The sequence below is a fragment of the Salmo salar genome, chromosome ssa12 (assembly GCF_905237065.1).
Source record: "Salmo salar chromosome ssa12, Ssal_v3.1, whole genome shotgun sequence".
In the NCBI taxonomy this organism is placed as follows: domain Eukaryota; kingdom Metazoa; phylum Chordata; class Actinopteri; order Salmoniformes; family Salmonidae; genus Salmo; species Salmo salar.
This window is the reverse complement of record NC_059453.1, coordinates 76,524,468-76,550,598: the sequence shown is the minus strand read 5'-3', so window position 1 is coordinate 76,550,598 and position 26,131 is coordinate 76,524,468. Positions and strand designations below refer to the sequence as shown.

Here is a 26,131-nt window from a genome sequence, read left to right as displayed (position 1 = left end):
CAGTGGGTTAATTGCCTTGTTCAGGGGCAGAACAACAAATTTTTACCTTGTCAGCTTGGGGATTTTATCTAGCAACGTTTTGATTACTGGCCCAACTTTCTAACCACTAGGCTACCTGGCTCACCTTATACATCTGCATTGCTTGCTGTTTTAGGCTGGGTTTCTGTATAGCACTTTGTGACATCGGCTGATGTAAAAAGGGCTTTATAAATACATTTGATTGATTGACAGCCAAGTCCACACTCATTCTCCATAGCAGACACAGGAAATGAAATAAGAACAGGCGTTAACTCTCAGATACTGGGCCCAGTTGCACTGTTATTTCTAATTTAGCACAGAAAAGAGGACGTGGGTCGCTATTGATTATAGTTTGTTTTGTTAGACAGTTCTGTATAGTGTTTGTATCATCTTTACAGAAGCTAAAGAGATTCCTATCTTCCAAGTACATTGCTGAATGGTGAAAAAGACCAATACCTTCTCATGATGATCCTGTAAGGCTATTCCAGAGATTCTCAATACAAGCAAACACTGCAAACAGTCCTATACACAGAGAGGAGATTCAACCACTACCTTTGACTAGGAATTCACTGTACTTCATAATCAGGGACAGAACTGAAGAATCCCACAAAAGGATCTCTGTGCAGAATATTTTGTTTACTGTATAAGGGAGCCCACATACTCTTTTTATATGTACTGATTTATATATGTATATATACACAAAGCATCTTACGTACAAAGAAAAAGCTCCAATGAATTACATAGAGCATGCCAACAAAGAAGACTTCTGACTGACATGTCAATCATGGACAGTGACTGTGGGCCCCCGGGTTGACCCCTGTGACCTCTCAGTGTCTGTTTACTCAGCGCTCGTTGTTGTTCCTGCGGCATTGCGTTGCGTAGGCAGAGTGAACAGCAGTCAGGGTCACTGCCCAGGCTCCACACAGTCACAGGAAAGCTGGCATGCTGAGTTGTCGCTTCTAAGATGGATGCCGTTGACAAGGATGATGAAATAGGTAAAAGCAATCCCCACATAATGTCCCTCCAATGTGCCACTGATCCTGTAGGATCCCCTGCTCGGTGGCACTGACTCTCAGTGAGGATCATCCAGTTTACCTTTGGGGAGGCGTTAGTGTTTTCAAATAACATTTTTACAACATCTAAATAACCCCGGCTAAGCTGTTTTCGTTTTGAAGGGGAGAAAAAAAGAGCATGTGTGGCGGTTGTTGTCGTGGAGTCTCCCGACGTGAGGCTCATTGATCAAAAAGGGGATTAGTCTGGTCTAAAATCCTTGGCACCACGCTAGCAAAGCTGTTTTATTTCAGAGGATATCCTTTTTGCGGTCACAGGTAATCCAGTCAGTCGCCGTCGATGTATAATGGTTTTAGTCCATTTGGAGGGAGGGGATCCTGGCTGGGAGCCTGCGAGGGAACTCTTTGTTAGGTCCTAGGATGAATCTGAAACACACAGGGAAGAGGAGAAGAGAAACACATACACTTAGATAGAACACAGGCATACAAACGTGTGAGGATTACACCCAGATTAATTTCTCCATTCCATATGTCTTTTGAACTGAGAGGCTTTGTACAGCCTGTCTCTCTCACCTCACCTCTCCTCTGCTGTTATCGCAACACAATCTCACTCAGTTCATGCAAATATGTACAAAAAGTGTTTCATCACATTTCGTGCATTTTTGTGTGGTTTAATTCATGTGAGGCTACAAAAAAATGTGTGCGACTTAACTCGTAGGAAAAGACACATTTTTGTGCGACTTCATTCATAGGAAAAAATGTAATTGTGTCCCACATCTATTTATTCTTACGTAGCCTTATTTTATTTTTTACTAGTCCCAATGTTGTTTTCTATGCTTGTTTTCACTTAATACTTTGGGATACTGGTGCTATGTCAGATTTTATGAGGGTTGCCAGATTGGAATAAAAAATCTGTATTTGTCAGTTTTTTTTTGTATCAACGAAGGTATTTGATTGGGGTATGGGGATGCATTTTCATGATGGGAAAGTAATTCATAAATAAATGTGGGAAACCAAAAAAAATCAGTTTGGTTTCAATTCCCCTGGTGCAACTGCATGGTATTTGCAACTATAAAGAGTCTGGACTATGATCAATTAGTTCATATCAATGCAGTTAATACAGGTTCATGTAAAATAGTTAATTATGTTGGCTTACACTTATGGCACTTCCAAGGCTGTTTCATTATAATTTTTATGGTCATGTCAATCATGTTATATACTTAGGCTATTGTAACAAGGCATATGCCAGCATTGTTGGCTTACTGCCTCTGCCCAGAGGCCTACTAGGATTTCAAGACAACGGCTGTTGGAGCTCACTTTGCCACGTATGAACGCTGGTTAGAGTCCCTGTTGCAGCTTTCAATTTCTTTGGCTACATTGGTGGCAGTGTTGGGATCACATCCAGCTCACGTCTAGTTATGTGATCTAGTGGTGGGAAGCATTCTGTTTTTCCACATTGTGTTGGGTGTAATTACATTGGTATATCTAGTGAACAATGGATAAGCAGCAATGGGCATGATGGATAGAAGTAGTCACTACAGGTGTGATCAAGCCTTACATCAATGTTGCCTGAGGCTGAATGGAAAGTGCTATGCTCTGACCAGTTATTCAGAAGAAAATCCTCTGTGACTGTTTATTTAAAATAAGTTAATTTACCAGTGTGGACCCAAAACAAACACATTCTACACATTTACAAACGACCTGTTTAAAGTGTTATTACAACCATGGTGTTCTGTTGTCACTGAAGCTTAAATATAAAATAACCTGACAATGATCCACATCACGTGGGTAGGCAAATTATATGTGTTAAGCAAAAACACACAACTATTATTTTTTTAGGATGCAAACCAGTAATATTAATAATTTCTGATCTAATGAGATGGATGTAGGATTTTCTATGGCCTAGAATCAAGGCCTTTCCCAGTCATAAAGGACGAAGCTAGGCCCCTCTTGGTTCTCACTGGCGAAGACTAAACTCAAGTTAGGGGTTATGTCAGACTCTCCTACATAACTTATACCCCAGAGGTTGTAAATAAACCCTTTTTAAGGTGATATAACTTGTATCATTATTATAGGGCTGTGAAACCCATAGCCGAATGGCTTCAGACTGAACATTTCTCACAGGAAATTGCAGTTGACATTGAACATACCCTAACAATAAGCTATTTAATTAATTTCAGACTCTCCTATGCCACTATTCCTAACATCGTATACCACATAGGTTGTAAATAAACCCTTTTTAAGGTGATATAACTTGTATCATTATTATGTGAAACCCATGGCCGAATGGCTTCAGAATGAGCATTTCTCACCATTTATTTAGGGAGAGCAATTTCCATTTTATAACAGGTAGTGTCCATTTATTTACAGTAGTGTGTTGATTAATTATTGCTTTCTTCAGTGGAAATACAGAATATGTATAAAAATGCCAAATATACCAAAAGCTAAATCAAGCAGACATTTATGACTATTTAACCATGTTAATCATTACTGAAAGATGCAAACTACAAACATTGAACAAGTTTAAAGATAATGAATACATTATCTTATATACTATATACAAATATTTTATTATAAATAATTCATACAAAAGTCAAGAGTTGGCTATAACATGAGTACAAACAGAGTGTGTGTATAAGGGTTTCTGTGCGTGTGTGTGTGTGTGTGTGTATTATGGTGTGTATTATAATTTACCATTATAAAAATGTATCCCCATTCCCTGATCAATACCACCATTTTTTTTTTCACCAACCTGGCAACCCGAATAAAATTCTAGCCTTGTACAAAATGCATTTTGAAAGAAATGATGTAATGTACACAAAAAAGTGAAGCCTTGTATTAAATGCATTATGAAGAAAATTGTGTAATGTTGGCTCCATGAAATGTGAAATTAAGAAAATCGTGTAGGCCTACTATTGCCTAGATGGAAAAAGGTCCTTTCTGACTACAAGTGAACCAGTATCTCAAAGTATTAAGTGAAAATAAGCATAGAAAACAGTATTGGCATTAATAAAAAATAAAAAAAATGTAAGGCTACTATTATATTATAATTATTTTGGTGACAACCTGGTTGATTAACAATATTGGGTTGTTAACGCCTTTTGTTATATCTATATATATATATAATATATATAAATAAATGTGGCAGTGTAGGACACCATTGCCCATCATGCATTGCTCTAATAACTTCATTGGAGCAAAAGGTTGTTTCCGAAGTTTCCCCAAATAAATGTGTTTTCCTGTGAATGAAGTCACACAAAAATTTCTGTATTTTTTAAGCCAAACAAAAATGCACAAAATCTGCTGAAATACTTTTTGTACACATTTGCACAAATTGAGTGTAAGATTGTGTTGGTTATTGCTAAAAAACAGACATTTTGTGAAAGTAAACAACATTGACACTGAGGTACATTCTCATCCATAGGATAGCAGAGTTTCAGTGCAAAAAAACCTTGGTGTGTTTCCATTGTGTGTATGTCTGCTCTGGGTAACATCACTGTGGTATATTTTGGCCTGTTATTTCACACTGCTTTGCCCACGATCAATGTCCTGGAACAGCCTGTGCTTCCTCTAACAGAACCAGCCAATCACCTCTCAGGATTTCAGTCTGTCTGTCTGAGCCCAGTGAAAAGACTTTGGTTGTGCTAAAAGGGATATAAGCCTGACCGTCTTTCTTTTGATTTTAGTTCAACAACTCTTATTTAGTGTCAGTAGTGAATCTGGCTGGATTTCAATGGCACATTGTGCAGGCCTCAGACAGCTATTGAAGACTTGGCTTTTCAGTCCCAAGGCTGAACAAGGTTCTCAATACATTCATGAAAAAGACTACACACACTTTACTTACTGCATGCCTTTTGTATTTTCTTGGTTATACCCACACCATGCTTTCTAAGGTTGACAGTGTGCCTCAATATATCATCTAAAAGTTAACGTCTCCTAAAAAATGTGATATTATATTTGGTATTTCCTCAAATGTTAATTTACAGAACAACATTCACAGCAATCTATCTCATTAAAACTGTGACGCTCTCTGGTGTTTTCCTAAATCCTGTGTAAGAACCAGAAATGAAGACAGAGAATAGGGTACCCTGCATATTGTGGGGCTAGTTAAAAACCCAAACCCAGTGGCTCTGGTTTCTCCCTCATACTGCTCACAATAACATTTCCATTCACCGGTCTCTGCTAGTGACAGCCAGCTGTGTGTGTGATTGAGACAAGGCACAGGACCCTGGGGGACCCCTTGGGCCCCTGGGCACAGCTCATACTGACAGGTCTGTGTGGTAATTTGGAGATAGAGGGAGTGGATGGTGAAATGATGTGGAGGTTGATAACTTTTCTCTCTCACAGGTCAGACTGCTCATGTTGTACTGTAAGTGGTCCTGTGCTCATCTACTATCTGTTAACCCTACTCTCCTACTCAAAGAACTTTCTTGCCATAGTTTGTATGGTTCACTAACATGGTATGATATTGTGATGACATCCAACATTTTCAAGATTAATGCCACCTTTTTTCAAAGTTTGGAGTGATGTAGTTTTCACAACCATAAAGGCCATAGAGGAAAGCCTGACTTACTGTACCATGACGACTCAATCATGTCCATTCAAAGGTAGTTTCACTCTCTTTTCTCTTTACCACTCTCAGAAAAAAGGATGCTATCTAGAACCTTAAAAAGGCTTCTTTGGCTGTCTCAGTAGAACACTTTGAAGAACCCTTTTTGGTTGCAAGTAGAATTAACGCTTTTGGCTTCTACAGAAGGTTCTACCTGGAACCAAAAAGAGCTCTACCTGGAACAAAAAAGGGTTCTCCTATGGGGACAGCCGAGGAACCCATTAAAGTGTAGAACGTACCATGTGTTCTCTCCCTCTTCCTTCTGTACAGAACTAGCCCCTCTTGTCAGAAAGCTAATCGTTAAGGCCTAGCTGGTCCAGCATTTGCATCTGTATCATCTCTATCAACCAACGAATGGCAAAATGCCGCCGTGTTCCAGCAGAAAGTGACCTCTAAAATAACCAGAGCAGAAGCAGGTTGCCATTACGTCTGCTTCTCCCACAGAGAGACAGAAGAGAGACAGACTGAATCCCACAGAGGTTTGTTACACTCAACACAGGGAACTATATGCAAATGCTGTCATTTCAGCTGTCCTCTGTTCTGTCCCCTTCTGTGGAAATGAGCAGAGCAGCAGCAGGTAGGGATGGATTGGAGAAGGATTTTCAAACTATTGCTTTTTTTCTGTTAGAAACTAAGCCCTCTGCATTCTAATTTACTAGCCACATTAAAATGCAATTTACTCAGACCTCAGTAAGTAAAAAGAGCCAAGGACAATTGCCTTAGCGAAAATAATTTAGACATTCTCCCTCCTTCTGTTTTTCGTTAAGTGCTGAACACTTCTACTCCATTTGCAGAGCAACTTCTTTGAAAAGCAATGAAACACCCCGACTGAACAGAAAACTCCAGACAACAACAACATATATCAAGATCAATTTAATGTGACATTGACAATGGGTATAGAACAAAAGAGTAGAAGAAAGTAGTACCGTTCACTTTACATGAACCATGTGGATGGATAGATCATGTAAAGTGTTACCAAACAAATATGGGAAGTGGAAAACATGAGTGCTTGATGATGATCATTTCTTGAGTGGAGTGTTTTCGATTGATTGTTTTATGATTTCCCTTATTCAACACATTTGATGGTGATGCATCTGCTGGCAGGTAACTTTGCTCTGATCAAGCCTCCCAGATGGGATATATCCTGCTGTTGTTTGTGACTGGCTCGAAAAGGTTCCTTCTGTACTTCTAATAGACAACATGTGGCTCTTGAAACAGCAAAGTAAATACTGAATCTGAATACTGAGGCAACAGCTAGGAAACTCCCAAAGTCCTGGGCTAATAGACTTATAACAATATCATAATCTAAGGCCATCTGGTCTAGTAGGTATTCTTGATAATATTGAAGGCTTCAAATAACTAGATCATTTTAACAAAAGGGGCAGGTAGGCAGAATGTTGAGATTTATCATTTCACTTTCTTTTGCTCTCTCCCTTTTACTTGTAATTGTCAACAACATAATTGTATGGTGGGAGCAGAAATGGATTGATCTATTTAGCCAGTGGAGCGGGTAATGTGGCTCTATGCTGGGCTTGTGTTTGGTGGGGTCCCTCCCCACTTCCCTTCACTGTGACTTCCTCAAACAAAAGGCCTGCCTTGTCTGCTGCTGATACAGAACAGGCAAGCAGGGCTCCCTCTCTGAAAGACAGAAAGAAAAAAGACAAAAAACAAGGGTATCAGACACTCACTTTGGCAGCGTCCTACTTTCATGCCAATTAAAAAAATGTAAGCTGATGTATTTATGTGTATGAGTTGGTGTATGTGTGCCTGATTGCATTTCACTGAGACTGTTAAGAGAAAATTAAACCCTGCAGGTGAAATGAAAATAAAAACAGGATTTACTGGCGTGTAACAGAACAAATACAGATGAGGTTATCTGCCCTCAATGCAGAAAGAATGAAAGATGTTGATTAAACCAGAGAAATGCAGAGCGAGAATAAAACCCTTTTATGTTGACTATTGTCTATGCTGTCCACTGATAGCTGCCCCCCCCCCATCAGAGGCAGATCAGGACATAAAGCAGCCTGATGATAAGAACCCACACAACAAGAGCGGCACCCAAGAAAACACACGTGCACGCATACAAACACACACACAAACAAACGCATGCACGCACGCACACACACACACGCGCAGTCATGTCCAAAATCAACACATCAGATTGGGGATGGCAGACTAGGACTATGCACTGTAATCTAATTCACACAGTGCCCAGTAGCAATACAGGACATGAAACAAAATGAGTGAATGGACGAGAGAGAGAGGGACTGGTCCTACTATTACACACTGATCCGACCACAACAGAAAGTGGTCAAGGCTGGACCTGTGTCTCTGTGTCTGTGTTTGTGTGTACATGTTTGTGTGTGTGTTTGCATGCATGTGTGTGTGTTGACAGCCAGCAATGCATGTCTTTTTATTTCTAGATTTCTAGATATTTTTTAATTTGTTGACAAACATGATTTTGATTACGTGTGTTGCAATTGTTGCATGTGTTATACTGTAATTTGCAGTCTTGAGTGGGAGGGAGAGCGCAGAGTATTTGTGTCAAGCCTGCCTACTCATGCACAGCATGTAAACACACACACTTGATTATTTTCCCTGAGTATGTGGGTTAATGAGAAATCAGTGAACATCAGTCAGTCAGTCCCACTCCCATAGTTGTGTTTGAAGTGAAGTGCACATGAAGAAAAGATGGAGAGAGACTAACCTTTACAGAAGCAAGAATGCAGCTCAGTTTCTGTTGAAGCATCCTCTGCATTTTGCTTCCAGAGCTAAAAAGGTGAGTATGGCGCAGTGTTCTGCAAAGAGAGGGTCAAGAGAAAATGTTGACGTGTATATTTAGGAGTAAAACCTTTAGTAGAGACTTTGCCTTTCTTAACCTAATGTACAAAACAGGATCCACTCCTATTCACTGATGAGTTTAGATCACTTCTCAGTACTGCACATAGTAATTTATTCCTATGAAGAGTATTTAGGAGAGCGGTTCTCAAACTTCTCCTCAGGGACCCCCAGACATTTCACCATTTTGTTGTAGCCCTGAACTAGCTCACCTGATTCACCTTGATGATTAGTTCACAAGTTGAATCAGGTGTGCTAGCTCTGGAATTGATCAAATACATGGAACAACTGGGGGTCCCCAAGGAGAGGTTTGTGAACCACTGATTTAGGAAATATTCCTGGCAACAAGAAGGTTCCTCAAAGGTTACATAAAACGTAGGAAACACTTTTCACTTTTTTGTCCAAAGAATGCATTCAGAGATGCATTCTTAAAGTTGGCTTTGTACTGTATCAGAGCACTTACCTTGACAGGCTGGCAAAATCGTACCATCCGGTCAACTTCTTTTCACTTTTAGGGTGGGGGCTTGGAATAGTAAAGTAGTATAGACTGTGTACTGTATAAGCATGCGGAACAACCTTGAAAAGCTCTGTGTGGTCCAACCTTCCCTGGCTGTTCCTTTCACTACAGTCACATTAGTCTCTGTTTCTATTCAAAGTCATGGTTACGAATCACTAACAGAAGGGGGAGGCAGCATTCGGTCTGGGGAGTCAATCGAATGAATCCAAATCTGGTGATCAACCTGTCATGGAGTGTTAGATCGGCTTGCTTCAGGGACATTATTCCTTTTATTATTTTCATTTCTTACGGTGGATTTTCCATCTAGTTTTTTACAAACTGCCTGGCAGTGGAAATATACTTGCTCTTAGCTAAGTTTATCTTTCTAAAGAGATTAACCCTCAGGCAAAAACAGGATGTTTCTCACTGCCTTGCTTACACTTTTCTGGCACAGGTCATTAGTGCTTACAGTTTAAAAACCCACCTCACGACAAAGAAACACAAAAAAATACAAAAGTATGTGGACACCCTTTCAAATGAGTCGATTTGGCTATTTCAGCCACCCCCGTTGCTGACAGGTGTATAAAATTGAGCACACAGCCATGCAATCTCCATATACAAACATTGGCAGGAGATTGGCCTTGAAGAGCTCAGTGACTTTCAACGTAGCACTGTCATAGGATGCCAACTTTCCAACAAGTCAGTTTGTCAAATGTCTGCCCTGCTAGAGCTGCCCCAGTCAACTATAAGTGCTGCTATTGTGGAGTGGAAATGTCTAGGAGAAACAACGACTCAGCTGTGAAATGATAGCTCACAGAACGGGACCGCCAAGTGCTGAAGTGTGTAGCGTGTAAAACTCATCTGATCAGAATGCGCAGTGCTAAGCGACGGCTGGAGTGGTGTAGAGCTCGCTGCCATTGGACTCTGGAGCAGTGGAAACACGTTCTCTGGAGTGGTGTAGAGCTCGCTGCCATTGGACTCTGGAGCAGTGGAAACACTTTCTCTGGAGTGGTGTAGAGCTCACTGCCATTGGACCCTGGAACAGTGGAAACACTTTCTCTGGAGTGGTGTAGAGCTCGCTGCCATTGGACTCTGGAACAGTGGAAACACTTTCTCTGGAGTGGTGTAGAGCTCGCTGCCATTGGACTCTGGAGCAGTGGAAACACTTTCTCTGGAGTGGTGTAGAGCTCGCTGCCATTGGACTCTGGAACAGTGGAAACACGTTCTCTGGAGTGGTGTAGAGCTCGCTGCCATTGGACTCTGGAACAGTGGAAACACTTTCTCTGGAGTGGTGTAGAGCTCGCTGCCATTGGACTCTGGAACAGTGGAAACACTTTCTCTGGAGTGGTGTAGAGCTCGCTGCCATTGGACTCTGGAACAGTGGAAACACGTTCTCTGGAGTGGTGTAGAGCTCGCTGCCATTGGACTCTGGAACAGTGGAAACACGTTCTCTGGAGTGGTGTAGAGCTCGCTGCCATTGGACTCTGGAGCAGTGGAAACACGTTCTCTGGAGTGGTGTAGAGCTCGCTGCCATTGGACTCTGGAGCAGTGGAAACACGTTCTCTGGAGTGGTGTAGAGCTCGCTGCCATTGGACTCTGGAGCAGTGGAAACACTTTCTCTGGAGTGGTGTAGAGCTCACTGCCATTGGACTCTGGAACAGTGGAAACACTTTCTCTGGAGTGGTGTAGAGCTCGCTGCCATTGGACTCTGGAGCAGTGGAAACACGTTCTCTGGAGTGGTGTAGAGCTCGCTGCCATTGGACTCTGGAGCAGTGGAAACACTTTCTCTGGAGTGGTGTAGAGCTCACTGCCATTGGACTCTGGAACAGTGGAAACACTTTCTCTGGAGTGGTGTAGAGCTCGCTGCCATTGGACCCTGGAACAGTGGAAACACTTTCTCTGGAGTGGTGTAGAGCTCGCTGCCATTGGGCAGTCCGATGGACGAATCTGGGTTTGACGGATGTCAGGAGAACACTAACTGCCCCAATGCATAGTGCCAGGTTTAAAGTTTGGTGGAGGAGGACAAATGGGGCTGTTTTTTATGGTTCGGGCTAGGCCCCTTAGTTAGGGAAATCTTAACGCAATAACATACAATGACATTCAAAACGATTCTGTGCTTCCAATTTTATGGCAACAGTTTGGGAAAGGCCCTTTGTTGTTTCAGCATGACAATGCTCCCGTGCGCAAAGCGAGGTCCATACAGACCTCAACCCCATCAAACATCTTTGGGATGAATTGGAATGCCAACTGGGAGCCAGGCTTAATCACCCAACATCAGTGCCCGACCTCACTAATGCTTTTGTGGCTGAATGGAAGCAAGTCCACGCAACAATGTTCCAACATCTGTTATAGCAGCAAAGGGGGGACCATCTCCATAGTAATGCCTATGATTTTTAAATGAGATGTTCGACGAGCAGGTGTCCAGATACTTTTGGTAATGTAGTGTATGTCATGTGTCTAGTGCATGCTTTATTTCTGTTTGAGTTTGAAAATATATGTATTTTAAATCAAATAAAAGGAGACGATTACCCAAATTAGAGTAATGGGACAGCAGATGAGATCCTGCCACAGTATATCAGTAGAGGTACTAAAGCATTTCCATCAGAAGTGTTTTGTCCAACTATGGTCACTAAGGTTCTAGTTACCGCCTGAGAGGTTGTTATTTTCTAAAGGTTGTAGTTAAGTGGGGCCTCCTCACCACGTCTCACTTAAATAACAGATTCACATAGCTTATCTATCAAAATCTATAGCCATTGTGAGAGTAACTTGTATGTGCTGTGTTCAGTGTGTGTTTGTGTGCATGTGAATGTGTGAGTGAGTGACTCTAGTGCCAGTGCAGAGTCTCACCCTTGTGGTCTTGATCTTGTTCCCAGAGGAGCACATCCATCCAGAGTTATCAGGCAGAGTCTTACACTCCTCTCCCTCCAGACAGGGCTCCATCTCACACCACCACTTCCCAATCACAATGGACGCTGCCGGCGGGAGAGAGACACATAGAGAGAGAGGGCTGAGTACACCCTGTCATCACGCACAGAAACAGTCACACACAATTAGGGTTGTTAAGCTACTTGTAGTTTACCATAGTTAAAAATAATCTTCAGTAATTTGGGTAATTTAACAGAAAATCTATGGCAATCTACAGTATCGTAACTTTGGTAATTTACACTTGAATAACTTTTTTTTTTTTATTCATATACAGTATACATTTTTTCTATCCTTGTCCATGAGTTTCTAGTAGATAGACCATATCATTCAAGAGGAAATTACCTAATTAATGAAAAAAGCATCTAATCAACAATGGCATGATTTTCTCTTCCAGCCATCAATGTTTTTCACAACTGCCACCATTTTGACGACAAAACATTGACAGAAAAAACATACTGACATAGTCAATAAATAGTGTGTAAAAAATATACTGTATAGAAAGGATATTTCATGCTGAAACCCTCATACTAAACACCAATGGTATACACTAAGTTGATGGTTTATATACAGTACCAGTCAAAAGTTTGGACACATCTACTCATTTAAGGGTTTTTCATTTATTTTTACTATTTTCTACATTGTAGAATAATAGTGAAGACATCAACAAATGAAATAACATGACAGCTTTGCACACTCTTGGCATTCTCTTAACCAGCTTCATGAGGTAGTCACCTGGAATGCTTTTCCAACAGTCTTGAAGGAGTTCCCACATATGCTGAGCACTTGTAGGCTGCTTTCCCTTCACTCTACAGTCCGACTCATCTCAAACATCTCAATTTGGTTGAGGTCGGTGGATTGTGGAGGCCAGGTCACCTGATGCAACACTCCATCACTCTCCTTCTTGGTGAAAGAGCCCTTAGGGAGGTGTGTTTTGGGTCAAGCCATCCCATCCCAAACCAGATGGGATGGCGTATCACTGCCGACTGCTGTGGTAGCCATGCTGGTTAAGTGTACCTTGAATTCTAATTTCATCACTGACAGTGTCACCATCAAAGCATATTGACACCTCCTCCTCCATGCTTCAATGGTGGGAACCACACATGCGGACATCATCCATTCACCTACTCTGCGTCTCACAAAGTCACGGCGGTTGTAACCAAAAATCTCAAATTTTGACTCATTCAACCAAAGGACAGATTTCCACCGGTCTAATGTCCATTGCTCGTGTTTCTTGGCCCAAGCAAGTCTCTTCTTATTATTGGTGTCCTTTAGTAGTGGTTTCTTTGCAGCAATTCGACCATGAATGCCTGATTTTCGTAGTCTCCTCTGAACAGTTGATGTTGAGATGTGTCTGCTAATTGAACTCCGTGAAGCATTTATTTGGGCTGCAATCTGAGGTGCAGTTAATTGCCGATTTCTGAGGCTGGTAACTCTAATGAACTTATCCTCAGCAGCAAAGGTAACTCTGGGTCTTCCTTTCCTGTGGCGGTCCTCATGAGAGCCAGTTTCATCATAGCACTAGATGTTTTTTTCGACAGCACTTGAAGAAACTTTCAAAGTTCTTGAAATGTTCCCCATTGACTGACCTTCATGTCTTAAAGTAATGATGGACTGTTGTTTTTCTTTGTTTATTTGAGCTGTTCTTGCCGTAATATGGACTTGGTCTTTTTCCAAATAGGACTATCTTCTGTATACCATCCCTACCTTGTCACAACACAAGTGATTGGCTCAAACGCATTGAGAAGGAAAAAAATTCCACAAATGAACTTTTAACAAGGCACACCTGTTAATTAAAATGCATTCCAGGTTACTACCTCATGAAGCTGGCTGAGAGAATGCCAAGAGTGTGCAAAGCTGTCATCAAGGAAAGTGGTAGCTAGTTTGAAGAATCTCAAATCTAAAATATATTTTGATTTATTTACCACTTTTATGGTTACTACATGATTCCATATGGGTTATTTCGTAGTTGTGATGTCTTCACTATTATTCTCCAATGTAGAAAATAGTAAAATTCAGAAAAACCCGGGAATGAATAGATTTGTTCTAACTTTTGACTGGTACTGTATATAAAATCCTTGAAAGATACCAAAATTCTGGTAGTTTACTGGTAAACTGTGAAGGTTTCCAGTAATCTATCCTCCCTTTGCAACCCTACACATAACATTGGCACACAGGCGCGGACGCAGACACATACACGATGAGGGAAAATACAGCCCTTCAATATGGTGAAAAGGTCCTCAAGCGAACAGTCTGGTGATAAGACCGTACATGTTTCTAAATGCTTGTTTTTTCATTCTTCCTCGCTCAGAGCATTTTGTACCGTTTTTTAAATGAAACTCACTGTTGACAATAATGTCTGCCCAAACAGTGATTAATCATTATTTTGTTTTAATATAGCAACATTGCATGAAGAGGCAGTAATCTTATTTTTAATCAAAAGTAATTGCCTCTCATTAACATCTACAAAATACGTCCTCTAGCTATTAGACAAAACAAAACAAAGGTACTTTCTCATCTTCGCACCAGGATGTGTGCATGTTTATGTATGTGCATTTGCCTGTACCTGTTGTTGGTCTATCACAGGAATCCACAGTGATTCCTGTGACATTCAAACCTATAAAGTAAAGTATATACTTTGTGTCGTCCATGTGTCTTGATGCTTCTGTTCCCAGTCACAGATTTGTTTTATATAGAACCTCTATTCCCATTGAAAGCAATGAGCCAGAGTATGTGTGGTATTTGTCCTGCATGATCTTATTTTCTCTCTCCCATAAAATCACTTGCACTATATGTACCTCAAGCTGCCAAGAAGGCATCATTATTCTCTCTTTAACTGGATTGGAAGGTTAAATGTCTGAGTCAAGATAGACATTCGTTTTTCAAATTCACATCCTGTTTCACCTTTTTTGGTAAAGCTTTTCTGCAGTCGGCGTAACCAAGGTTACAGGGAAGCAAGTCTCTTTAAGCACGTCTTCACTTCTTATTACAAAAAAACACAGGATACAGTGAAGTTCCTGTGCATCATTGTACACACTGTAGCAATATACAGATGGAGAGAGAACAGGCTGAACTGTAGCCTACTCTCTCATACAGTGAGAAGAACAGACTCATACAGTGACAGCATTGGCTTAATAGAGACTGCTCAGTGAAGTATTAGCAATCCCCAGGCTTACCATCCTCCGCTTTCCCTAAAGACAGCCTAACCGTGGTCTGAAGCTACCAGAGCTAGCAGAGCATTCACTTCCTCCGCACACGAATCAAACACACGTTGACCTCTATGCTCTCCCATGGCTGTTCACCACATAGTCATTAATTACCACACCCTCATCCATCATCATCTCTCTCTTTCTCTCTCCCTCTTGCTTAGCTTCACTGAATATGAATCCCATCTTAATGACACAGCAATCCCATGTGTGATGGGAGGAAACATTATCTCACCTTGCAATCAATCACAGTCTTTCTGAGATGCTGTGATCTTTGTTTGTTTCCATGTTATTCTGTGATCTCTGATGTTGTTAAGTCTAGATTCCTGGATATTACAAAATGTGTACCGCATGGGTTGGTACCGGGACCTGTTTTCTTTACTATTTCTATATATGTTAAACAGTTAATATTCATCTGTTGACCAGAATATGTTAGAGCTGCAATCTGACATTGTTACCTTACAGAAAGCCCTGGTTGATTTAACACTTGTACTTAATGTGGGCTAGACTAAATACAGTTGAAGTCGAAAGTTTACATACACCTTAGCCAAATACATTTAAACTCAGTTTTTCACAATTCCTGACATTTAATCCTAGTAACAATTCCCTGTTTTATGTCAGTTAGGATCACCACTTTATTTTAAGAATGTGAAATGTCAGAATAATAGTAGAGAGAATGGTTTATTTCAGCTTTTATTTATTTCATCACATTCCCAGTGGGTCAGAAGTTTACATACACTCAATTAGTATTTGGTAGCACTGCCTTTAAATTGTTTAACTTGGGTCAAACATTTCAGGTAGCCTTTCACAAGCTTCCCACAGGTTTGAGGTCAGGGCTTTGTGATGGCCACTCCAATACCTTGACTTTGTTGTCCTTAAGCCATTTTGCCACAACTTTGGAAGTATGCTTGCGGTCATTGTCCATTTGGAAGACCAATTTGGGACCAAGCTTTAACTTCCTGACTGATGTCTTGAGATGTTGCTTCAATATATCCACATTATTTTCCTGCCTCGTGATGCCATCTATTTTGTTAAGTGCACCAGTCCCTCCTGCAGCAAAGCAGCCCCACAACATGATGCTGCCACCCCCGCGCTTCACGGTTGGGATGGTGTTCTTCGGCTTGCAAGCATCCCCCTTTTTCCTCCAAACATAACAATGGTCATTATGGCCAAACAGTTCCATTTTTGTTTCATCAGACCAGAGGACATTTCTCCAAAAAGTACGATCTTTGTCCCCATGTGCAGTTGCAAACCATAGTCTGGCTTTTTAATGGCGGTTTTGGAGCAGTGGCTTCTTCCTTGCTGAGCGGCCTTTCAGGTTATGTCGATATAGGACTCGTTTTACTGTGGATATAGTACTGTGGATATATTGTACCTGTTTCCTCCAGCATCTTCACAAGGTTCTTTGCTGATGTTGTTCTGGGATTGAGTTGCACTTTTCGCACCAAAGTACGATCATCTCTAGGTGACAGAACGCGTCTCCTTCCTGAGCGGTATGACGGCTGCGTGGTCCCATGGTCTTTATACTTGCGTACTATTGTTTGTACAGATGAACGTGGTACCTTCAGGCGTTTGGAAATTGCTCCCAAGGATGACCCAAACTTGTGGAGGTCTACAATTTTCTTTCTGAGGTCTTGGCTGATTTCTCTTGATTTTCCCATGATGTCAAGCAAAGAGGCACTGAGATTGAAGGTAGGCCTTCAAATACATCCACATGTACACCTACAATTGACTCAAATGATGTCAATTAGCCTATCAGAAGCTTCTAAAGCCATGACATCATTTTCTGGAATTGTCCAAGCTGTTTCAAGGCACAGTCAACTTAGTGTATGTAAACTTCTGACCCACTTGAATTGTGATACAGTGAATTATAAGTGAAATAATCTGCCAGTAAACAATTGTTAGAAAACATCACTTGTGTCATGCACAAAGTAGATGTCCTAACCGACTTGCCAAAACTATAGTTCGTTAACAATACGTTTGTGGAGTGGTTGAGAAACGAGTTTTAATGACCCCATCCTAAGTGTATGTAAACTTCTGACTTCAACTGTACATGTAGGTCTCTAGTTCTCAGAAGAATGTTTCAGATGGACTACATATTTATTGTTCTCTTTATGGTTCTCTCATTGATCAGGTTCCCGCCTACAAATATCTGGGCATTTGGAATGACAAAACATATGGTTGAGCTAGTTAAAAATATCCCCATTTTTTGAAATAGGTCTTGCCTCTCCCTAAATAGCAGAAAGCAGATTGTACAGTCAATGTTCCTGCCAGTTCTTGATTATGGTGACACCATTTACCAGATTGCAGCAGCCAGTACTCTTAAACCTTTGGATGCCGTCTAACATAGCGCCATTCGTTTTATCACCGGTGACAGTTGTAATACTCACCACGGCATCCTGTATCAAAAGGTTTGGTCATCATTAAAGTCCCATAGATCAATTCATTACTCCCGTTTTCTTTACAAAGCCCTACTACAACTTACCTAACTTCATTGCTAACGTATAAAAGAATGAGCTACCAAACCCGCTCGCAGGATTGGTTTACTTTTGAGGTCCCTCTGGTCTCGACCAATTCCTCCTTTAGTTTCAGTGAATCACATTGTTGGAATAACTTACAAAATTCCTTGCATCTTGATTCCCTGGTGCCGCTAGGGCAGTTTAGGACTTTGGTGTTGAATGAATTCATTGAGGAGTGGAGTTGTTTCAATTGATTCTAGTGGTTTATTTGTTGAAATTGTGGTGTTGAGGTTGTGCCTTGTGGTTATTATTCTTTTCTTGTTTTAATTGTAATGTAAATTGTTCTTTCTATTGTGAGAACACCATTGGGAACGAGACCCTGGTCTCAATTGGGCTACCCTGAATAAATACAAGTTAAGACTATAATAAAATAAATTAGTTTAGCCAGGACTAAGCTGGACAAACACCATCGTAAAAAATGTAAAAGTCTGGTGCTCCAGGCGACACGTCTGATCATTTTCAACAATTGATACTCTGCCACTTCGTGTGCTGCAATGAACATGTTTTCCATTAAGCTACTTTTTTTGCTCTGAACAGAAAAACCTGGAAACTTGTTTTTCATTATACGAGCAGCGAGAAGGATTTATATTGAACACTTTGAATGCAGAATCCTCTCTAAATTGAAAATGGTAAAGTAATACCTGCAAAGTAAAAATCAATCCTTTGGAATGGAAAAGAGAGAGAGACAGAAGGAGAAAGGAGAGGGAGAGAGAGAGAGAGAGAGAGAGAGGGCGAGAGAGCTGAGATTAAAACGCTGCCTCACCAGAGGGGTTGAAAGATGAGCTGTAGTTTGCATGACAGCAGAATGGTATTTACTATACTCCACGCCACACTGACTTCTCCTTACACCGTGTGCTGCAAAATATGCACTGTGTGCGTTAGTCATTTCTATAGGGCCAGCCAATTGTATGTGCCTGTCAAACAACTCTCAGGGACACTAACCCCCTGCCCTCATTATAAGCAGCATATGGCTTTCCGTGCAAGGGAATTAAATAGTCCAGAGTATCATGTCTACAGCAGTGATAATACAGACAATATGTACACTACATGACCAAAAGTATGTGGACACCTGCTTGTCAAACATCTCATTCCAAAATCATGGCCATTAATATGGAGTTGGTCCCCCCCTTGCTGCTATAACAGTCTCCACTCTTCTGGGAAGGTTTTCTGCTACATGTTGGAACATTGCTGCGTGGACTTGCTCCCATTCAGCCACAAGAGCATTAGTGAGGTCGGGCACTGATGTTGGGCAATTAGGCCTGGCTCGCAGTCGGCATTCCAATTCATCCCAAAGGTGTTCGATGGGGTTGAGGTCAGGGCTCTGTGGCCAGTCAAGTTCTTCCACACCAATCTCGACAAACCATTTCTGTATGGACCTTGATTTGTGCACTGTCATACTGAAACAGCAAAAGGCCTTCCCCAAACTGTTGCCACAAAGTTGGAAGCACAGAATCGTCTAGAATGTCATTGCACACTGTAGCGTTAAGATTTCCCTTCACTGGAACTTAGGGGCCTAGCCCGATCCATGAAAAACAGCCCCAGACCATTATTCCTCCTCCACCAAACATTACAGTTGGCACTATGCATTCGGACAGGTAGTGTTCTCCTGGCATCCACCAAACCCAGATTCGTCCGTTGGACTACCAGATGGTGAAGTGTGATTCATCACTCTAGAGAATGCGTTTCCACTGCTCCAGAGTCCAAAGGCGGTGAGCTTTACACACATGAATCTCCCGACGAATAGTTATTGTTCTGACGTTGCTTCCAAAGGCAGATTGGAACTCGGTAGTGAGTGTTGCAACCGAAGGCAGACCATTTGCTCCTAGACATTTCCACTTCACAATAACAGCTTTAGCAGGGCAGAAATTTGACGAACTGACTTGTTGGAAAGGTGGCATCCTATGTCACGTGCCACGTTAAAAGTCACAGAGCTCTTCAGTAAGGCCATTCTATTGCCAATGTTTGTCTATGGAGATTGCATGGATGTATGCTCGATTTTATACACCTGTCAGCAACAGGTGTGGCTGAAATAGCCGAATCTACTAATTTGAAGGGGTGTCCACATACTTTTGTATATATAGTGTAAATTGGTAAGACAGTGGCAAACAGCAGCAGACTTCCTCATCTCAATCATAAGATCATCATCGTAAAAAGCCAAACTGACCCCCCAACTTAAATAGCAGGCCTTAACTTGGCAGCCCTTTCTGTGTGATCCAGTACGTGTAGGCAGTCAGAGATCCACAGGGGCTAAAGGAGAGACTCAGGGTTAATGTAGAGCTCCAGATCTTCTGAATCCAGGCCAGGATATCTCTTTCTCAGTGACCTTGGCTGCTGGGAAAGTGCCATTCTATGGGCTAGGATCCATTCCTCACTCCCCAGTGGCCCATTCCACCCCTACTGTACTTCCCCTTCGCCCTCTCCCACCACCAACACAAAAGTCACAACCACAACTCCTCCTGTTTCCTCCTCTCCCGAACAGTATTGAAGGGGATGTGGATTACCAGAGCAGGACTGGTCATCACAAACATGGTCTATCTGTCCGTCCGTCTGTCTGTCACACTATTGGCAGAACCATAATGGATAAAGTACTGTATAACAGATTTCTCATATGTTATTCCACCTTTACCTGTAGAGGTTAACCTCATGGAGATAACAAATATCTTTCTAGTGAGTTGTGTTACAGACGAAGCAGCACGGCCAACAGTATTACATGTCATTACAAACACTAATCTTCCCCTTGTCACTCAACAATCATCCTGTCACGAGATTTGACATAACCGTTAATGGACAAACATATGAAAGGGGGGTCTGGAATCGATTGAAAACATGACATGACAGACCTTGTGCACATTACAGTCCTCTGTAGCTCAGTTGGTATAGCATGGTGCTTGCACCACCAAGGTTGTGGGTTCAATTCCTGGGGCCAACCATATGTGAAATGTATGCATGTGTGACTCTAAGTCACTTTGAATGGAAGTGTCAGCTAAATGGCTTATACTATTTGTCTGTCAAATACACAGTGGGGAAGTTACAGTATATGATAGATACATTGACCCAGACATGTCTGCCAGGTAACATGATGTTTGAACACCTTGACAGATGAGTCTGTCAAGGTGTTCAAAGAGACATGCCCTCGTTATACAGACACATGTCTGACAGTTCAATAGCAAATGGTTTTTAACATCAGAACAGCCTTAGAATGGTTGACTGGACTTAAATTAATCAAGGCAAAATTGATGGTTTTCCAATAGCTTCGGTGGCCCTCAGTGTCTTTCTCCTACGCCACTCATATCGATCGCCTTGGGTTGGGATCAAGAGTGGAAAGCAATTAGGGTTTACATTTTCATGCTTTTCTGCAGGTGTTAATTTACAGTTTGGGGGCATGGATCAATGGCTCACGCTGGATAACTGTGAACTCTCCCTACCTCCCTCTGCTTCTCTCTATTACCCCTCTGGCCCTCCAGTGCCCCTCTGTCTGGCACCATGTCCCTCCAGCCTCTTATAGCCAGCAACACTCTCCCACTCTCCAATCAATCTACCTCAGTCAGAGTTCGTCTCTGACCCATCAATCACATATTTCCATATTAATCAGTCAAATCCTCAAAAAGTTCTACAGCTGCACCATCGAGAGCATCCTGACCGGTTGAATCACCGCCTGGTATAGCAACTGCTCAGCATCTGATCGTAAGGCGCTACAGAGGGTAGTCCGTACTGCCTAGCACATCACTGCGGCCAAGATTCCTGTCTTGTTATTGTTATTTGTGTTACTTTTTGTTAGATTTTTTACTTTAGTTTATTTAGTAAATATTTTCTAAAGTCTATTTCTTTAACTACATTGTTGGTTAAGGGCTTGTAAGTAAGCATTTCAGGGTAAGGTCTACCTGTTGTATTCGGCGCAAGTGATAAATACAATTTGATTTGTTGAGCTGGATGATCTAATGAAGAGGCTCGGTCAGTCCTTACACAGGGCGATGAGCCTGGCTGTAATCCCAGGGAGACTGGCCAGTGTGTAATGGCAGTAATAAGGCTGGGCCAAGGTCAACAGAGCTGGAATAATAAAGCCAGTGTGTAATTACGGAGGGGCCGAGACAGAGACCTCAGATCTGAGGTCGGTTTCGCAGGCCATTATTCTATATTAATCGCTGCTCTTCACAGTACCAGATTGGCTCTTGATTAGCTAGCTATTCAGACACTATCGTTTGGCATCTCAATCATTACATTGCCAACATGTTACAATCGTAATGACCACCTTGGGACCACAGCCTGTATTTGTGGAATGCAACAAGTGTGTATTTGTGTGTGCACTGTGTCTAGGAGTGTTTCTAAGAGTTATTCGTCTTGAAGTGTGGCTGAAACTGTATTTCTTCTGATGAAAGAGTCTTTGAATTGCCCATTATTTGTCAATTCTAACAATGGCTCTTGCAAAAAAAGAATGTTGAGAATGGATAGAACTTCAAAGTGTTCAGAAGTGAATGAGTCATTGTGGAAGTGTGAGGAGCGCAGAACACATAAAGAATAGCCCTGGCTGTCTGAATGACTCCTGCCCCTAGTGAGGAACGCGTCATTTGAAAGGTCAAGTGTCTAATGATGTCTTCTATGGTGGAAGATGCGACAAAGTTAGCTACTGTATCGGGTTCTGGTCTATAATCTCAAACTGAACAAAAAAAACACCCTTTCACTCATATGCAGCCTTTAGTGTTTGTTTCGATTTTAACTCTGCTCATGTCGGGCGGGCATGCAGCTTGAGAGGAGGCATTTTTTTGGGATGCTACAGCACTGTGCTCCTGACCTTACCCCGGGGCTGTACCAGCACCAGGTTCAGGCCTTGCAGGTTTGCTCATCACAGGTGGGTATATACAGTGCTTCAGAAAGTATTCACACCTCTTGACTTTTTCCACATTTAGTTGTGTTACAAAGTGGGATTTAATTGTCAATGATCTACAAAAAATACTCTAATGTCAAAGTGGAAGAATTATATATATTTTATATACAGTGCATTCGAAAGTATTCAGACCCGTTGACGTTTTCTACATTTCTTTACGTTACAGCCTTATTCTAAAATGGATTCAATTGTTTTTCCCCTCATCAATCTACACACAATACCCCATAATGACAAAAAAATAAATCCCCCTCTATCCTTGCTAGTCTCCCAATCCCTGCCACTGAAAAACATATCCACAGCATGATGCTGCCACCACCATTCTTCACCGTAGGGATGGTGCCAGGTTTCCTCCAGATGTGACACTTGGCATTCAGGCCAAAGAATTCAATCTTGGTTTCAAAAACACAGAGAATCTTGTTTCTTTAGGTGCCTTTTGGCAAACTCCAAGTGGGCTGTCATGTACCTTTTACTGAGGAGTGGCTCTACGATAAAGGCCTGATTGGTGGAGTGCTGCAGTGATGGTTGTCCTTCTGGAAGGTTCTCCCATCTCCACAGATGAACTCTGAAGCTCTGTCAGAGTGACGATTTGGTTCTTGGTCACCTCCCTGACCAAAGCCCTTCTCCACCGATTGCTCAGTTTGGCCGGGCGGCCAGCTCTAGGAAGAGTCTTGGTGGTTCCAAACTTCTTCCATTTATGAATGATGGATGCCATTTAGGGACCTTCAATGCTGCAGAAATCTTTTGGTACCCTTCCCGAGATCTGTGCCTTGACACAATCCTGTTTCGGAGCTCTACGGACAATTCTTTCGACCTCATGACTTGGACTTTGCTCAGACATGCACTGTCAACTGTGGGACCTTATATAGACAGTTGTGTGCCTTTCCAAATCATGTCCAATCAACTGAATTTACCACAGGTGAACTCCAATCAAGTTGTACAAACATCTCAAGGGTGATCAATGGAAACAAGATGCACCTGAGCTCAATTTCGAGTCTCATAGCAAAGGGTCTGAATATTTATGTAAATAAGGTATCTGTTTTTTATTTTTAATACATTTGCAAACATTTCTGAAAACCTGCTTTCGTTTTGTCATAATGGGATATTGTGTGTAGATTGATGAGAGAAAAAAAACGTTTATCCATTTTAGCTGTAACGTAAAAAATGTGGAAAAAGTAAAGGGGTCTGAATACTTTCGGAATGCACTGTACATATATATATATACAGTGCATATAGATATATAGGTGCTCTTCTTTGCAAGGCATTGGAAAACCTCCCTGGTCTTTGTGGTTGAATCTGCACTTGAAAAATCACTACTCGACTGAGGGACCTTACAGATAATTGTATGTGTGGGGTGTAGAGATGGGGTAATCATTCATAAATTATGTTAACCACTGTTATTGCACACAGAGTGAGGCCATGCAACTTGTTATGTGACTTGTTAAGCACATTTTTACTCCTGAACATATTTTGGGTTACCATAACAAAGGGGTTGAATACTTACTTATTGACTCAAGTAATTTCAGCATTTCATTTTTAATTAATTTCTAAAACGTTCAAAATACTAAATTCCAGTTTGACATTATCGGGTATTGTGTGTAGATCAGTGAAATACAATTTCAATTTTGTCAATTTTAAATTCAGGCTGTAAAACAACAAATTGGGAAAAAGTCAAGGGGTGAGAATACTTTCTCAAAGCAAGAAGTGAGTGAACCATACTGGGAAGGACAGAGGTCTTCCAATAAGTGGATTTTATGTTAATTTTGTGTGACTTTCTTTAGATGTCATAGGATTTAGACCCACTGTCAACGGAGGCAAGGTAATCATGGAAAGCCAGGCCTGCTTTAATTCATCCACACAGACACACAGCCAGCACAAGTGTGTGTGTGTAAAGAATAGACATCCTCTGAATGGTCTCAACGGTGTGTTCCACATACAGCACACGTGTTATAGAAAAAGACCAGATGTTTTAAATACAACGTGACTGATTTATTCCTGCACTTCAGGATGATACTACTGCATTGTATTTTGAAATATGTAGCATGTCACATCTCCAGATATAATTAAGTGTTTTCCTTTTGAAACATAGATATTACTAATCATGGCAATGGCCTTGCGTACAGTATGTATGGAAAGACAATGTATTTTGAAGGGCCTTATCAAACTACACTGTTTATTCCGAGTGCTTTGATATTCTGTAGCTGGCTTCATTCAGATGGTTCCTTTGATCAGCAGAGTGTGTGGATGATCAGGTATCTCTTTCTACTCTTGAAGAAGCTCGCGTTCATGTGTGCTTTCCCCCCGTACGTTTCTCAAATGTACCATGTCAAGCTCAGCATTACCCGCCCGCAGCCAAACAGGAGAGTTCATTCCCCATCAGTGGCTAGCACCACGCTTAATATGCTCAAGAGGGAAAATAAATGTGTGTGATGCATGTGTGTGTATGAGAGAACGTGTGTGTGTGTGTTTTGCTTGTGTTAAGAGATCACTGATAGACACACACGTACTATGTATATTCTATGTGGCAGAGGGGGTGCAAACAGCCTTTTGTCTGTGTGTGTGTGTGCGCCTGCTGTCACGCTGGTATAAATGATTCGGGTGAGACACAGGAATGCGTAATATGGGTTTTTTATTGACATAAATTACGGCGTGCCATGTAAAGGCATGGGGACGAAGACCAAACAAACACGTAACAAAACACAGGGTTGAAACCCAAAACAAAAGGAGCGAGGAGTACCTCGAATAACACACATGTACAATGATTAACACACGGGACGAGACCCGTAATCATCTGCGCAATCCACAATGGTACGAAAGCCAAAACACACAGCGCAACGACACCGGCCTCGAGGACAATCACAGGAACACCGTGCGGGTTGATCAGGACCAGATGCAGCTGCCGAAGTTGCGGCGCCTTTGGACGGACCAGTAGCAGTGGCGACGGACCGGTTGTGGTGATGTTGGATGACCCAGTTGCAGCTGCCGAAGTTGTGGCGGAGCCGGACGGACCAGTCACAGCGTCATCGGACGGGCCATTCCCTCTGTCTCCCTTAATGGTCCATTATTCTGTCACGCTGGTTTAATGGGATCAGGAGACAGACGCAGGAATGCGTAATAGGGATTTTTATTGACCCAAATTACAGCGTGCCATGTAAAGGCACGGGGACGAAGACCAAGCAAACACGTAACAAAACACAGGGTAGAAAGCCAAACAAAAGGAGCGAGGAGTACCTCGAATAAATAACACAAGCACACAATGATACCACACGGGACGAGACCCGTAATCATCTGCGCAATACACGCTGCACAGGTACTCACACGACCAACAGATTGTAACAATAATGGACAGCCCAATGGAAACCAAAGGGCACACTTATACAACTAATAATCAGTGGGAATAGGGGACAGGTGTGCGCAATTAAAGTTCCAGAGGGATCTGTGACACGTGTGTGCAGAAAGTGTGTGTACAGTGCTTGTGCACTTGCATATCTCAGAGCAGGACAAAGGCAGCGGTGCAGTGACAGCGTCTAATCTGAGCGTATTTGATTGGCCTAGCATGGGCTGTAAGAAATAAGCCGCAGCGTTTGACTGGTTAAAAGGGATGTTCCTAACTAAGAGTCTTGTTGGCCCTGAC

At 41.8% G+C, this 26,131-nt stretch overlaps 1 protein-coding gene across 2 annotated transcripts in view; it reads right to left on the bottom strand.

The window, feature by feature from the left end:
* Positions 1-121: 121 nt before the first annotated feature.
* The window catches only part of LOC106565835 (chemokine-like protein TAFA-1), a 232,631-nt gene continuing 206,621 nt past the window's right edge, over positions 122-26,131 (bottom strand). Inside the window, exons 4-6 of one of the 2 annotated variants that reach the window (XM_045691776.1) lie at positions 11,819-11,943; positions 8,345-8,435; positions 122-1,454 (exon numbers count right to left, since the gene is read on the bottom strand). In XM_045691776.1, coding sequence (XP_045547732.1) covers positions 8,409-8,435; positions 11,819-11,943 — 152 coding nt within the window. In that variant the 3' untranslated portion in view covers positions 122-1,454; positions 8,345-8,408. Of the gene's footprint in view, positions 1,455-6,495; positions 7,276-8,344; positions 8,436-11,818; positions 11,944-26,131 lie in introns of those variants that run through there. The other variant, XM_014133405.2, reaches the window with a different exon arrangement.